This window comes from Xiphophorus hellerii, chromosome 16 (genome assembly GCF_003331165.1).
Source record: "Xiphophorus hellerii strain 12219 chromosome 16, Xiphophorus_hellerii-4.1, whole genome shotgun sequence".
Lineage (NCBI taxonomy): Eukaryota > Metazoa > Chordata > Actinopteri > Cyprinodontiformes > Poeciliidae > Xiphophorus > Xiphophorus hellerii.
The window spans coordinates 11,184,096-11,199,419 of NC_045687.1; the positions used below are offsets into that span (position 1 = coordinate 11,184,096).

General features: G+C 36.2%; 3 protein-coding genes across 3 annotated transcripts; 1 reads left to right on the forward strand and 2 right to left on the reverse strand.

The window, feature by feature from the left end:
- Positions 1-1,298: 1,298 nt before the first annotated feature.
- Positions 1,299-5,211, forward strand: LOC116736196 (zinc-activated ligand-gated ion channel-like). Its single transcript, XM_032588522.1, has 8 exons — positions 1,299-2,456; positions 2,579-2,623; positions 2,699-2,805; positions 2,890-3,056; positions 3,699-3,814; positions 4,373-4,583; positions 4,700-4,858; positions 4,958-5,211. The coding sequence occupies exons 1-8, from the start codon at positions 2,295-2,297 to the stop codon at positions 5,209-5,211; spliced, it is 1,221 nt and encodes a 406-aa protein (XP_032444413.1). The 5' UTR covers positions 1,299-2,294.
- Positions 5,212-6,782: 1,571 nt separating this feature from the next.
- Positions 6,783-9,476, reverse strand: LOC116736195 (Golgi apparatus membrane protein TVP23 homolog B). The gene is made up of 7 exons (XM_032588521.1): positions 9,375-9,476; positions 9,140-9,204; positions 8,872-9,016; positions 8,640-8,729; positions 7,508-7,633; positions 7,287-7,415; positions 6,783-7,200 (listed from the first exon to the last, which is right to left on the reverse strand). The coding sequence occupies exons 1-7, from the start codon at positions 9,384-9,386 to the stop codon at positions 7,174-7,176; spliced, it is 594 nt and encodes a 197-aa protein (XP_032444412.1). The 5' UTR covers positions 9,387-9,476; the 3' UTR covers positions 6,783-7,173.
- A 753-nt stretch (positions 9,477-10,229) lies between these two features.
- Positions 10,230-13,801, reverse strand: otop2 (otopetrin 2). The gene is made up of 6 exons (XM_032586631.1): positions 13,314-13,801; positions 13,072-13,220; positions 12,934-12,992; positions 11,670-11,812; positions 10,735-11,576; positions 10,230-10,651 (listed from the first exon to the last, which is right to left on the reverse strand). The coding sequence occupies exons 1-6, from the start codon at positions 13,744-13,746 to the stop codon at positions 10,481-10,483; spliced, it is 1,797 nt and encodes a 598-aa protein (XP_032442522.1). The 5' UTR covers positions 13,747-13,801; the 3' UTR covers positions 10,230-10,480.
- Between the last annotated feature and the right edge of the window lie 1,523 nt (positions 13,802-15,324).

Genomic DNA, 15,324 nt, shown 5'->3' on the forward strand with positions numbered 1-15,324 from the left:
AGACAAAAACAAAACATGGTTTTATTTAGGAAGAAAACAATAAAGAACACTAAAAGAGAAGAAAATCAATATAAACAATTACAAAGTTCTACTTTGTGTATGGTTGTACAACTTTGGGATTTGCCCAAAAAAATTGTTGCTACATCATTAGATTTGACAAATCTTTACAGAGGAGACTAGATAGAAAAAAAATACAAAAAAACTATGTCCAATCTGATCACAGAGTAGTCATAAAATGTCCCATGAAAATCCGGTTAACATTGTTCATGGAAATATTTTGTGAATTTTTAAGGACTCTGGCATTTGAGAGGATCACAATCAAACAGAGCATTGACAGAGTACTGCATTTCTGAGATAATTTTTAAAAAATATAAGCCAAAACAGTGAGATGTAAATATTGCATTTGGTTTCTGTGTGTGCCATGTCAAACCAAGTCAGGCAGGAGTCTTGTGTACAGTGAAGAACATTGAAATTAAGAAATCAAACCATTAAACATTTACCAAAATAATCAATTATCTTTCATAAGGCATGCTATTAGAGCATGTATCAAATTTGAAAGGAACTTCAAAGGCTTTCCACTTTTAATAATAAAACTGATTTCAGATTACTGTACGGTGTGTTTGCAATCTCTGAGCAGCCTTGCTTTACAAAATAGAGAGAAAGGAATATTAGTCCCTGTTTCCTAATTAACTTTATTGAACTGAACAGACAATAAACTGCATGCATTAAAACAAAAAAATGAACGGTATTTGGCAATTATACAGAGACAACTGTGGCTCAATGGGAAAAGTGGTTGTTTTGCAATCTAAAATTGTGGATTTGATTTGAAATTGTGTCACTAGAAAATCCACAATTTCTAGTGCCTTGCCCCTGAGGCAAGGCACTAGAAAATCACTATGCATATTAAGTCATTATACAAAGAAGCAACAAGGAAGGAAAACGCGTAAAGATGAAAATACTTACAAAAAAAATATATTATTAAAACTATAGGTGTCTACTGTTCCCATAACCTGGTAAAAACCAGCCCCTTGTACTACACTTTGCTTCGTATTGAGGGTCGGGGCTCTTGGCTGCTGAGAAACAAATGCTTCCTGGAGGCTGTTGAGTTTTCAAATTTTACCCAATTGCTAACATTTGCCCTGACATATGACTAGAAGCAATAACTTTTTTTCAAGCTGAATTGCACAAGAAGGTAATGGCAAGGCTGCTGTTTCCATTATTACCATTCAGAAATAATTGGCTTCTGCATGCTTTTTGTGTGTGCATGCAATTATGGGGCTCTATTTATATGTTGAGCATATGTGTAGGCGTGTGTCTACATGTGTATGCAGACTATCTCAACAGACCACAGACCAGTGGGAACTGGTTCTTGGCCAACCAGTAAACTGCAACATCCATTCACCAACTGTGCAGCAACGAAAAAGATAGTTCAGGTGCAAATGTTGGCCAACAGAGGCCCAAGAGCACCCCATATGCCTGTTAACGACACCAAACAATCCCCTTCCTGGGATTTTATTCTCCCCTTTTTTTGTCATACCATTTGTGCATCACATATGGACACCACAAACCACATCTTTTCATATCAGTAGAATAAATGTTAGGCAGCTTAATTTAAAATCAACATTACGCAACAAAAATTGCATATTGTTAAAGTTAATTAATTCAAATAGCCTACACAGTTCTTGGTAAAACTACAGTTCATCAAATAGTTGTCAAAGCAGTGTATTTAAAAGACACTCCTTAGTTTAATCACTGCAGTCTTAAATATTTGTTCTGTTTTTTTATAATAATTTTTTGTGCAAGCTTGCCTCTCAATTACAGACTCGTTCAGCTTGCTCCCGTCTTTTGTAGACACGTTCTTGTTGTAATAAGTAAGAAGCACAGCCTATGATAACGTCAAACAAGAGCTGTATGCGCTCTCCTGAAGCTACGGACAATGGGCAATACCACACCTGCGTTTTTACTGTTTGCACAGTCTTACTGAATAACACGAAAGAGATTAGCTTATAATGATTTAATGAAAAGCTTTTGTGGGTCAGTTATGTCTGCACTAGTAGTGTTCTGCCCACTGTTGTTTAGAAATCTACTTAAAGACTCACATCAAGCTGAACATTTAAAGGATGAAAGGTGCAGTCGTTACTCTAACTATTCAGATAAAAAGAATTTAGACTAAAAACTAAAAGGATGGAGAGTGCAATCTTTCTGCTGAGTTTGCTGATTTTTGGTAAGTAAATTTTGGAAATTTCAATTTCGGATTAAAAGATTAAAGGAAGTCTTTCTAAACTTGCTGGAACATGCGTCTTATTTTAGGATGTTCACAAGCTGAAATCAAGTGCACAACTCGCAGATGTCTGGCTCAAATGTTAATTAGAAATCAATATTTATCTTCACCTCAGTCTGAGAACTGCACCTTACTTGTTGAAGTTCCATTAATTGAGTACGAAACGCTGTCAGTCGTAAGTATTTCTTTTTCACACACTCCATAGAGGCAAGAACAAACTGTTCTCCACTTTGTTTAAAGATTCTTCCAGAGCTCATGTAAAGTAAAAATGTATCATAACTTTTTTTATTTTAACAGGACATGAAGGAACTACATCTAATGAGTCGTCTGCAGGTTGCAATTGTATGTGTTAAAAATTAAACATTAAAGATATAACAAAATCTTATTTTAGTGACTGTATTTTATTTTAACGTACAGGCATGGGTGGATCCAGAGCTGGCGTGGAACACATCAGTATATCCATTTGAAAAACTCATTTTGCCAGTAGATAAAGTGTGGACCCCGCATATCTCTATAGAAAATGGGTGAGTGGCACAACATCCTATTTTTAAAAGAAACTGTTCAATCTTACCTGAAGCACTTGCTGTCTCTGTTGGGTATATGTGCAGACAAAGCTCCATGGAGCATGATTCGCCTGATCTCGTGGTGTACAGTAATGGTACAGTGGGGCACAATGTGGTCATAATTGCAGAAGTGAATTGTGGAATCAATCTGTTCAACTATCCTTTTGCTTTTGATGTGTGCCCCGTTGGACTTAAATCCACCGCACCAGATGGTAAGAAATTCACTGATGCCATGATACCACATTCCTACCATTTTATTTTGACTACATATCCTTAAATTTTCACAGAAGGACATGGGCTAATGCATGCACTAGACTGCTCTGGATTATACCTATTAATTTACCGTACATTATAAACAATTTGATTAATAATATTGATCTGTTTATGTATAGTTAACAGAACTTTTTGCATATCATAAACTGAAAGAAGCTCTGTGGTACCATGTTGCCCAAACCCCATTTTAGCCAGCGACATTTCTACAGTGACTTTAGTTGTTGGTATTGGAAATTATATTTAAACCACATTTATGCATACTTTTTTTGTTTTTAAAGGAAACAGCAAAAAAAGTGTTTCAAAATTTCCTGACTTATTTCTTTGCCCAATAGGGTAGTAAAATAAAATTTTTGAAATGATGGATATTACTTAAAACACAACTACTGCAACAATGTTGAGTTTATACTCCAGACTACAACTTGTGTACTGATGTTTGATGATGATGTCCACCCATTGATATTGGTTCATTCCAAACAAGGAACGAGGCCTTGGTCTCTACACCGCTTTAAAAAGGCAATATTCCAGATTTCTTTCTTACAACAAATTAAGAAATTGCTAATATACTAGTTTCTCTAATGCAGAATGTGGGATAAGCATAAAAGTTGCTCAAGTGAAGTTGGCAGAGAGTTCCCATGGAGACTGGGAAACGGAAGAAGTGAAGCTGGGAAAAAAGCGAGAGGATCGCAATTTTATTGATGTAAGTTCATAAAAAGAAACAAAAGCCAATTAACTGTATGATCAAATTGATATGAAATTGATTTATCTGACATATATTTGATATCCACCTGTGAACTGGAACATGAACCTAAATACATTTATCCAAGTGAAGAGCTACTAGATCATTTAGGTGGTTAACATAACCTGAAACTTTTTAGTAAAAAATATGTTTTAAAGGAAATTAGAAACAGCTTAGTGGAGTTTGGCAAACTCATATAATGGAAAGCAGCCTTTAGTTTTTTTTCTAAACAGTAGGTTTAATAAGTCACCAAGAAGTACCTGGCAGCAATTTAAGTAAAAACAAGCTTGTAAGCTACCTAGCTAACTTGAATCTAGCTCCCTTGCTGTAGTAGAAATTTAGTCTGAGTTTAAGTAGTGTTCTCTTACTTAAAGTTACTAAAAGGGAACAAAAGCAGTTTTCAGAGAAACCATACAGCGCTACAATAAAACAAATCACATCCTAATCAAAGGAATGCAATGCAGACTGTAGTTTCTTCCCTTTGTTCCTGTGTTACTGTGTCTTTTGTGCTCACCTCAGGTGTCTCTAAGGATCAGATACACCAACCCATTCATCACATTACTCCTGCCCACTATCTTGATCATGGTGGCTGATATAGTCAGCGGTGCTCTGCCACTGCAAGGTGGTGAGCGCAACTCGTTCAAGGTTACCTTGGTGCTCAGCTTCACCATGTTTCTGAACATTCTCACCACCGTGCTTCCTGGAGACAGCAAGTGCAGCCCAGTCATCCGTGAGTCATGGGGCACACAAAAACAAACCAACTTGTTCTGTGCAAACCGATGAGACCAAAAAAGTAAAATATAAATCAGCAGCACAAATAACTACAACCATCTTTATGTTGCGCAGGAATCCATTTCTGTGTTTGCCAAGTCCTGATGGTGATTAGCATGTTGGTATCCATGTTCTTGACAAGGGTGTCTCAAGATGGGCTGGCTTTTTTCACCTGCTTCAGTAAAAGGCCTGCTCCTCAAAATGCAGAAGACAACAAAGAAAACGAGGATGCAGGTAAGTGAGGCTTTGTTGTCAAGGATACTGATAGTGAAGCGTTTTTTTTTTTTTTTAACTTATGGAGTGACCGACTCTGTGTACTTTTGATCATTGCAGAGAACAAAGGTGTCATCAGTGTCGTTCAGGAAGGTCTTTCTGAGGACTCTAAAATGCTCCGGAAGATAGTCAGATTCATGGAGGCTGTTGACACCAAACAGACAGAAAGGGAAAGTCATCAGAAACTTGCAGATAAACTGGACAGAATCTTTTTCTGGTTGTATCTTATCTGTAGCTCTGGATATGTTATTGCCATGACTTATGTTATGGTACAGTACACATGTAACATTGATCATTTTCGGTTTTGGAACTAATGCAACATAGAAGACAATCACTAATTGTTTTGACCTCTTATTTATTATGATATAGCATTAGAACCTTATGATATAATTCTTACCTAAAAACTTATATACTCTTAAATCATGTAACTAATCAATTCAAGGGAGGTTTATTTGTGTAGCTCAATTCTTCACCACAAACAAGAAATGCAATAACAGAATAATAACAGAATGCAAAGTTCAAACAAATTCATGGCTTGTCCAAAACAAAAATTCACCAACTGGATTTTCCTAAGAAAATGGTGAAGAGACTACCACGATAATTATTGCATGGATGATTGTGTTTCACATATTCAAATGTTATTTGACTTTAACAGATGGGCATGTTCATATGTTTCAGAAGGGTCAAATCTGATCTCTAACCTTTCATTTCTAGAACCAAAAACTTGCTTTTCTGCATTACGTTAGCAGAAAATCCTGACATGGACATTGTGAACACAGTGGGTATTTGCCTTTACACAGAAACATCAGGGGTCAAAGATGAGCAGTTGTGGAAAAAACATTGCTTAGAGATTTTTCTTTTTAATCAAAAAAATGGCTGATAAATGGCTTTTCATTGGTGTTTGCTAAAAACACAGATTAGTTATTTGCCTGTAATTACCTTAATTATTTTTGAAGAATCCAGATTAGGATTAGTTAAGAGATCACTGCAGTTCATGACTTGTAAAAAATAATTAATTTACTATCTCGCATATTTTTGATGCAACACAGCTAAAACCTTCTTGGATCAATGTAAAGGCTTTGTGGATACATGGTAATTAACAGGTGTTTTGTGTTAGAAAGGTGTTTTGTGCATAGTGGTGCAGTTGTTAGTGCTGTTGTCTTGCAGGAAGATGGTCCTGGGAAGAAATCCTGACTTGCACTATGTCTGCATGAAGTTGTATCTTGAATGGCCTCATCATGTACATAAATGTTACTCTCGGTGTGAATGTTTTCATGCAAGTTGTTTATTATGTGATGCTCACACAAGAACCGGTGAACTTGTGAAGGATGTACCACGCCTTTCGCTGACAATCACTGCAGATAGGCACAAGAGCCCATATAACCTTACTAGAATATGTGTGTATAGACAATAGATGGAGGAGTAGATGCATTAATAATTGTGTAGCCACATCTGAGATGTAACTATATATTTCTTGTGTTATTCTTTGTTTTCTCTCTTAAATAAAACAAATATAGACTCTATTTTTTTGATCTATGAGATATTGTGAAAATTCACTTAATAGACTTTTTATAATTCGCAGCGGATTAATGTGGCATTTTATAACAAAAGTCATTAAATTGATGTCTTAAACATAAATTGGACTTTTTGCATAAACATTAAAAGTTGTATTCAGATATATTCAGCCTAAAGTACCGGCAATAAAACCATAATGTTTGTTGCCACCTTGTGGCCAAACATTTACCTGGAGACAAAGTAGTGTTCTCGTCACTCTTGTCCTAAATTAGGTTTTTCCAATTATATTAACAGTACTTAGTTGAAATGTTCTACATCACAAAGATATCAGTACATATTTGGACAATATCTCAGAACAGAGGAGGCAATAGAATTTTCATGATCTATTTTTAATGCACACAACACCTTCTCAAAGATGCTAGTAAATGTCTATTTCATTTTACACATAAACATACCATAGTGTAATTTATAACAAACAATAACAAACTTTCTGACAAAAAAATACAGCTCAGTCAAAGTAACAAAAATATCAGAGATTTTTTATGTGTGAACTTTCCCCAACATTTTATACACCCACAACTTTTTTTAAAAGTTGTTTAAAAAAAAAACTCACCTTTTGTTACTATCAGACACTGAATTTCTTAGAATCACATGTAAAGAAACAGGAAAATAACCATCTACCTTCTCAAGTATAAATATAATAACTCCATCGAGTTCTGAGCCCCACCACCTCTTTGTGTCTGAATGACTCCAATTCAGTTTCAACTTTCCGTTGTTTTCTTCATGGCCTTTTTGAAGAAAAACAAAAAGATGAGTGTCACAATGTGTTCTGACAATATATTAAAAGTAGAGGTAAGCGTGACACTTTACAAACCTGTTTGAAAACCTGTCGACTGAGGTAGGACTTTGCCATGTTTCTCAGGCTGGACTTTCCACCCACTTTGCATCTGACATAACCGTACAAGTTAGCCCATTGCAAAACAAGCCCCATTATAACCACAACCTGAGGTACAAAGTCACAAAGACAATCATCACATACATGGCAGTAATTTATACAGGTAGGAATCGGACACATATATAAGGCACTGAACTCACCAGCCATTTGATGTTAAATGAGAAGATGGTGCTGAAGACAAAGAAGACCCAGAAAATGGGGCACACAATAAGGCCAAGCCAGAAGACCCGCGACTCTGCAGCGGATATTTTGCTGACATCATCAGACTGTTTAGAGAGGATGGCGACACTTTATTTAATCCTAATAAATACAATAATCTAAGAGTTACTTGCATTTTATTCTATAAGAGTCATGGTACATGACTGGCCAGAGACTTACGAGCAGACATGACTCTAAAATAAAAACATGGATCCCAAGTTTGAATTTAATGTGAATTTTAACTCATCCACACTGGATCAAAAATTATATATTAAGGCTGAAATAATTACATACACTCCCTATAATATTTAGTTAAGTGTCCTTTAGTTCAAACCACAATCAAATGCACCAACTCTCAAGCACAGTAGGGGCAGCCATAGTGGTACCGGTGCCTTGAGTAAAGGGGACTACCTCTGAATTCCTCAACTGCCCCTTAAATGATAAATTGGACAATTTAAACCCCCATGTGTCTCAACAGGACAGAGGTCCCAAACACAGACTAAAATGAATTTTTGAAATAAGATAAAGCATGCTAATCTTCTGGAATTGCACTGACATTTATGGATGTTCAAAAGTAAGAAAGAACATTTATTTAAATTGTATGTTTGGAAATTAGAAAAAAAAAATCATGTGGAACTTCATAGGAAAAACAAATAAAAAACAAAATGAAATTATAAAAAACAGAATGTGATATAAATTACTTGAAAGAGACGGGCAAAAGGAAAAAACAAAAATTTACTAAAAGTTAAAGATATAACTTAAGGTCTGTCTAATAATAGCAGTTTTTAGTTTAGCTTGTCTTTGCAGTAAAACTTGGTTGTGCTATGATGTCAACCTATTTCATTTGTATGTAAAGTTCAACTCATATGTAAAATACCAAATATCTCCTAAATTCAAACACCAATGATTATATGAAGCATATAAGTTCTGGTTGTCTTATATTTTCACTCTGAAATAAAAGAGAGGTTACATAAGTCGCTAAAAACATTAATATGACATTCATGCCAATGATGAATAGTGTTTTTAAACTTCTAATAGGAATTATTATTTTTTTTTTTTTTTACAAGTGCTTACTTTTCTTGATTCAAACATCCAGTGGCTTCTCCCGTCTTCATCCACTTGATTCCACCATCGAAGGCCAACCAGTAATCTGCCAGATACATTCTAAACACATGTGATTCAAAATTATGAAATTTAAACGCACAATAAACCGTTTAGATAGTAACAAACAAGTGTTTCAGGCAGAATTACTACACGTAGATCTTTTGTTGTTGTTGTTTTTTTTAAAATAATCAGACACGCTCACCTTTACAGTCCAGAAGTCGCATGAAAGCAAGAGGATGATGGTGACCATGCAGACAATAAAACGACTACTGATAACGTCACACAGTAAATAAACCAAGATGGCACTTGTGCGGAAGAAAAGGTGGAAGAACGATGCCAAAGGATGTCTGAAAAACACGTTTGAATTTTATTTAAAGACCAGCTTACTTCTGGTCTTTGTTCTTCTTCATAATGTGTCCACTCACATTATAAGCTGTGAGTGGACAAAAGAGATTAAAAAAAAATCTTACTTAATGTTAGACTGTTTTAGCTTGAAGTTGTCCTCCTCACCAAAAAGAGGTGATTCTGTAGAGTCCTTTAAACGTTAAAAACATGAAGACACCCACATGAAATTAGCAAGAATCCTGTTTCTAGCTCCCAACACGTATTTTTTGTCTATTTTGTCTTAACACAGATGTGACGCATAATGCTCAATCAAACAATAACCTCATAAATGTGACAAATTTTTTTTATTAAATAAATCACCTGTCGATGCATCTCTGACGCCGAATAAGTTTCCTGATGACGTGGATGTAAACAAACTCTTGTGCTAAGGACCCGAAGAAAGGGTGGCCATCATTTTTGCCTGATTTAAATATTCTAATAGCTACACACCGTGGTTTTATCAACAGGAATCGCTTGTTATAAACATAAGATCGGGTGTTGGTCTTAAACATCACCAGGTATAATTTCCAAAAAAACAGTCCATGCAAAAGTAAAAAAAAAAAAAAAAAAAAATGTATGGAACAGTTGTGCCACCATTGTTAGGATAGATTTGATTAAAATCTATCCTAACAATAGATTTGTTAGGATAGATTAGTCTGTTCTTTAGCTATTCTTGTATTAGCTGGTGTTTCTTTCTGTTGTAATTATATAAACTGTGAGCTTAAAGATTTCGGGACCAAGCGAGTCAATCAGGTTTGCTGGGTATTCCAGTGACAGGTTTGTACCACCAGGGGGCTCTGTTAAGCAGATACCTGTATGTTCCTTGGGAAACCATTGGTTTTACAGTGAATGAGGTATGAAGTACTTTATCAGCTGCTTTATTTTTGGCATGCTTAAATAAAATATGAAGCGACCTATTGAATAATATTTTTAATAATTAAAACTAAGGTCGTTAAATATGGGTGTATTGCGTATTTGCATTTATGTATGTACTGTTGTGCTCTTTAGACTTAATGAAAATGGTAATTGTCCCAAAACCATTATCTCTGACAAAGGGTATTTGACTATGGGCAGTAAAGTTTACTGCAAATAACAACAGCAATAATAATAATAATAATAATTAATAATAATGATCACAATTTAACAAAATAATGATAATAATGATCATGGTTTGAATTTTAATTTTTTTTTATTGTTTGCAAACGAAGTTAACAGAATAAATCAGCTTTTACAAGATTAGCTATACAAGATATTCATATGAATAAAATTTTGAACACATTTACACTGTCACATATTGATGCTACTTCATTAGAAAATAGTCAATATTGGCCCTTTTTGACAAAAAGCACTAATCAAGAACATCCTGTACAAAACAGTTTAGTAATGCCCAGATCCAGCTTTTTGTGCACTCATTGCAAGATGCTGATTTATGAGTTTAAATAGACTTCAAATAAACTGGCAACTGAGTGCATTCGGTAAAAGATGCCGAAAGGAAGACCCACGTTCACGATGGCAGACCACATGCTGGATTGGTAGAACTGTGTTTCGCTGTCATGATCAAACTGGGGACGAGCACCAAAGGCTGGCATGATCCACAGCTGTGAAAAACAGAAAGAAGAGACTTAGTGTTAAGAGAACTGATCACAGTGAAAGTGAGAAAAAGGGGAAAAAAGGTACTTACAAGGATGTTACCCAGCAGTAGGAATGCGCTGACCTCTCTCAACACACGCCTCTTCCACAGGAGTTTGTGTTTGTGCTCCGCTGGCAAACTGTGGCCACGTGCTTCTACATCAGGTTTGGGCATATTGTCCAGGTCTACTTTTTCAATTTTGCTTCCATCTTTGCTGGATTCCGCCACATACTGATTTTCAACCACTGTGTCAGCCTCCACCTCATGAAAGGGCTCCCGGTGCAGGCCCTCAATTATGAAAAAATTCTGCAGGCCAAGCTGGATCACCATCAGTATTCCCCATGTCAAATTGAGCCTGTTCAGGTAGCCCTTGGCCCCAGTTGCAACCATGGCTACGATGGAGAAATAGCTGATGATGAATTGCCCCAGCGAGGCTCCCACTAGCAGCCCCACATCCAGACTGCGGGTGGGGTTCTTCTCTGACATGTGCTCCCTGTGGTCCACCTTGTAGATAGCACTTCCGATGATGGTGCAGACGGACATCAATGTGACAGTGACAATATTCATAACAAAGTGCATCATCACTGCTGCATCACGGCTCTCTTCATTTGAGTTTGCTTTTATATCAATCTCATACTCAATGAATGTTGCGATGCCTGCAACCAAGAGGAGGATCCCCAAAATAGGACCAATGAATACGTCCTTGAGGCTGAATCTCACGTGGTGGTGGTTGCTATGTGACGCTACTCGTCCCACATTTTTCCACATGACGAAAGCCATGGCAGAGGCAAAGAGGCTATACTCGATGTTGAAGGGGTACAGGTAGTAATAGGCCTCCTTGAAGATGTCGCAGGAACTGTGGCTGCACTCACACTTGTCTTCCCCATAACCGGCTGTAATACCACAAAGCACACAATCAGATACAACAGTGTCATGTTGTTTATTTGTTAATGACTGCGAAACCAGCTTTCATCTGCTTAGGTTACCTCTATAGATGTACATCTGTCTTCTTGAGAGTTTAGTGACATTGGTCGAAGCATGTGGAAAAATTGTTTGATGAAGAGACTCCTCAGTGACCTCAGCTATCCATAAAACAAGATTTGTGGAGAGGGTAAGCATCAACCCACATCTAAAATATCAAAAAGACAGGGAAAATTAACAAAGATATTCCAGAGACACATCCCACATTATTCTAGTTCACACTTGATTGCGCATAATCAGCAGTTTGCAGATCAAACACTGAAAAATCTTAATTATTTTCTATTTAATAAATGCATCTAAACTAAGACCATTTTTGGTCAATAAAACATCAACCAACAATGAGCACTTAAATGCACTTTTGTTTGCATTTAACAAAAATTCTATGATGCTTAAATATTTTTATGCATAATTGGGGTTTTTACTGCAATCCTTTCATTTTTTTCTGTTTGATTCAAAACCACAGCCTTTATCAAGGTACCTACAGCACTTTTCTCTTTTATGTGTGACAGTATAGATATCAGGTTCAGTCAAATTTAGAATCAATAGGCTAGTCCTATCACCCGGGGACAGTCTGGTTAGTGCGTTGCTGGTAATTATTATAAATCAAAAACAACAAATCTTTCTGAAGAAAGGTTGCAAAATTACTGCTAAACAAAAACAAAGCAGTCAATTGATAAGAAATTTTTTTTTTTTTTAGAAAAACCAAATAAAATGAGGTTTAACTGCTCTTATATTTAAGTGAAAGTTATTTTCTCATATTTTTATATACCAAACAAATTACTCATATGCTTAAGAGTCTGTAAAAGTCAAGAATATTAATAGTAAAGAAATTTGTGGTTCTGTTTTTTGTTAATGTCTGAAGTAAGATAAATGCTGAAACCCTTAGTTCCTCTGGATGTGGCTGCTATATAGATTTTACTCAGGCTTAATTGAGCTTCTTGTAGTGTAGAACATAAACCAATACCAGCCAAATCACGAGACTGTATGTAGACCTTATTTGGATTTTAAACCTATTAATCCATATTCTTATTCTACACAGATTTGTCTTGTTTTCTACATACAGTGTAAATTAAGTTAACATCAAGGCCATTATTTATATTGCAGCCCATTTCTGAGACACTGTCCTACACTCATCTCCACCCCATATTTAAATGGTAGTTGGAAAGGCAAAAGCACAGGTTTTGTTTCTTTGTTTCTCAGGTAGTGTCTCATGTGTGCTGGGACAGAAAATAAGCAAATTAAGAACATGCAAATACCCTAACAACCTACCGTGAAAGGTTCTTTTGGACCTGCACACAGTCCCTTGAATGGATCCACAGAAAGTATGTCTGCAAGTGCAAAATACAAAAATTGTAACACTTTCTAACCATCAGGAATGAAGACCATTAAGAATGCCAATTTTTTTACCTGCACAAGAACGAAGACAATTTGTATCACGGGAAATACAACTTTAACATTGGAGCTAACACCTGGGTCACAGTGGAGGTAACCCACATAGCTGGCGATCTTAAAGACATCCATGATGACACTGAGGATTCCAAACAGAAGAAGTCCAGCTAAAAGCAAAGCAACATGTAGAGAAAAGTGATTAAACTGTCCAAGAAATACTCCTTACATAAATTGTTTAACAGTTAAAATGTTCACTGTACCTCTGAGCCAAATGGGTCCTGCATGCCTATCCTTGAAGACAGCGTTTTCTGTCCTGGAATTGTAAATGGTGTAATAGACCATCCAGATGGAGGTGAGCAGGAACAGAAAGAGAATGAAAATCTGCAGGTCTGAGGTGTTGATACTGACACTGCTCGAAGTGCCCCCACAAACAAAGGCACAACCCAATATCAGGATGTTGAGGCAAATGATCGCAGACAACATCCATCCCCAGTTTCTGCCCCGGTCCCGCGCACCTTCAGTTGAGGAGGTGTCCATCTCTGGCTCTGTGACACCCATGGCTGAGTCTGCTGCATTTATGTTGTTGGAGAGGTGTGCCTCTTCCAGCTCACTGTCCTTGGCTGTCATCTTGCAGGGCTCACATAAATTACCGCTGGTCAAACATTCGCACGGGTAGCCCGGGTTGAAGCACATGGCTGTTATTTCAGAGATTCCTTTTTACAGGTGAGCTGTTTGCTCCATCTAGAAAACAGAAATGAGACATGTCAGTTTCAACAGTCAGATCCAATCCTTAACTCCCTAATAGATACACATCCCCCACAAAAGGAAACTTTTCCAAGGATTATAGAATCAGTATTTGTCACAGTGTGATTCCCTTCTGTGGTTTTGAGCTGAAACTTTTCCACACCAATTATGCTTTGTTCTTTATATCATCAATATTTTTCTGCTGTATCTTTTGAAATGACAAAAAATAGCATCAAGTATATAGTACAAGCTTTCAAAAGTTGCAAAATAAGGTGTTCACATCATCAACCACACAGCATCTAAAACTTTCAGCATATGTGCGAGCTTACCTGCTGTGGAGTGATGTCCTGAGAGATGTCCTCAGCTGTTGTGGCTTTTATATTTCTCCAAAACCAAACTTGTTTACATCCAAACAAGTTTGGATGGCAGTCATAAAATGTCTGCCTGTTTGGAACAACAGCATGGTATCAACAAATACAACATGTTTAGCACAAAACACCACAGTAAAGTTCATAAGACAATTCCAGGAATATCCTTTTCCCGTTAATTTCAAAGTTTTTAGAAAATACAAACTCCATTCCTGATTGCCAGAATTTTGTTCTTGATATCACACAAAATATTTTACTATTTCTTATGAAAGTTGAACAAAGTAGCTTCAATGCCTTAAATTCACAGATGCAAAATCTGTATTTTACATTACTTTTTTTTGTTTGTTTGTTTTAAACTTGATATATTTTTGTGCTACCATTTTTTCACCGTCATCAGACAAAATTGCATGCAAGTTTTCTTTAATAAACACAATCAGTATCTTTTTAAGCCAGCACCTAAAGGGTATGCTTTGACTTATTGGTGTACTTTACATTGCATGTTCCAGTATCTTACTCAAAGTGTGTTCACTAACTAATAATTTTCAGCTTGTTCTGTTTGCAATTAAAGTTCAGGGTGGAAACTTTGAAAAAGTCAATTTTGAAGTCTGTCATATTGGGGTGACACCACCAGTTAACCAGTCACAGTGACACATTGCTTATATATACTGTACATTTGCACTCTAACCTTTACACAACTAATTATCATTTATTAATACTATTTATTGTTTTATGTAATATTTGATCATATTTATTATGTAAGCTTAGAGCAGCACATGAAAACATCAAGATTCTTTCAAGCCCTGAGGACAGTTTTATGAGCTATTATTAGATAACATGTTTAAACACAATAAATAATCACCTTCTATTAATGGAACATAATATGACTTTCTGTTCATTATGAAGGTAAGAAAGAATGCAATGAATGTGTCAACTCCAGGAATGAAACAATTCCTGTTTCATTGCATAGGTGACATTTTTCATACAATTCATATAAGAACTATTGACCAGTTGCACAACACTTGCACAGTTTGAATGTTTTCTCAACAAAGTCACAATTCCAAGCTAATTTTTAGCATTTCTGCTCCCCGCTCTGGCTTATAAAACAGTTCACATACACATTGACTGAGAGCAGTCAACATGGAATAGCCTTTTTTCCCCA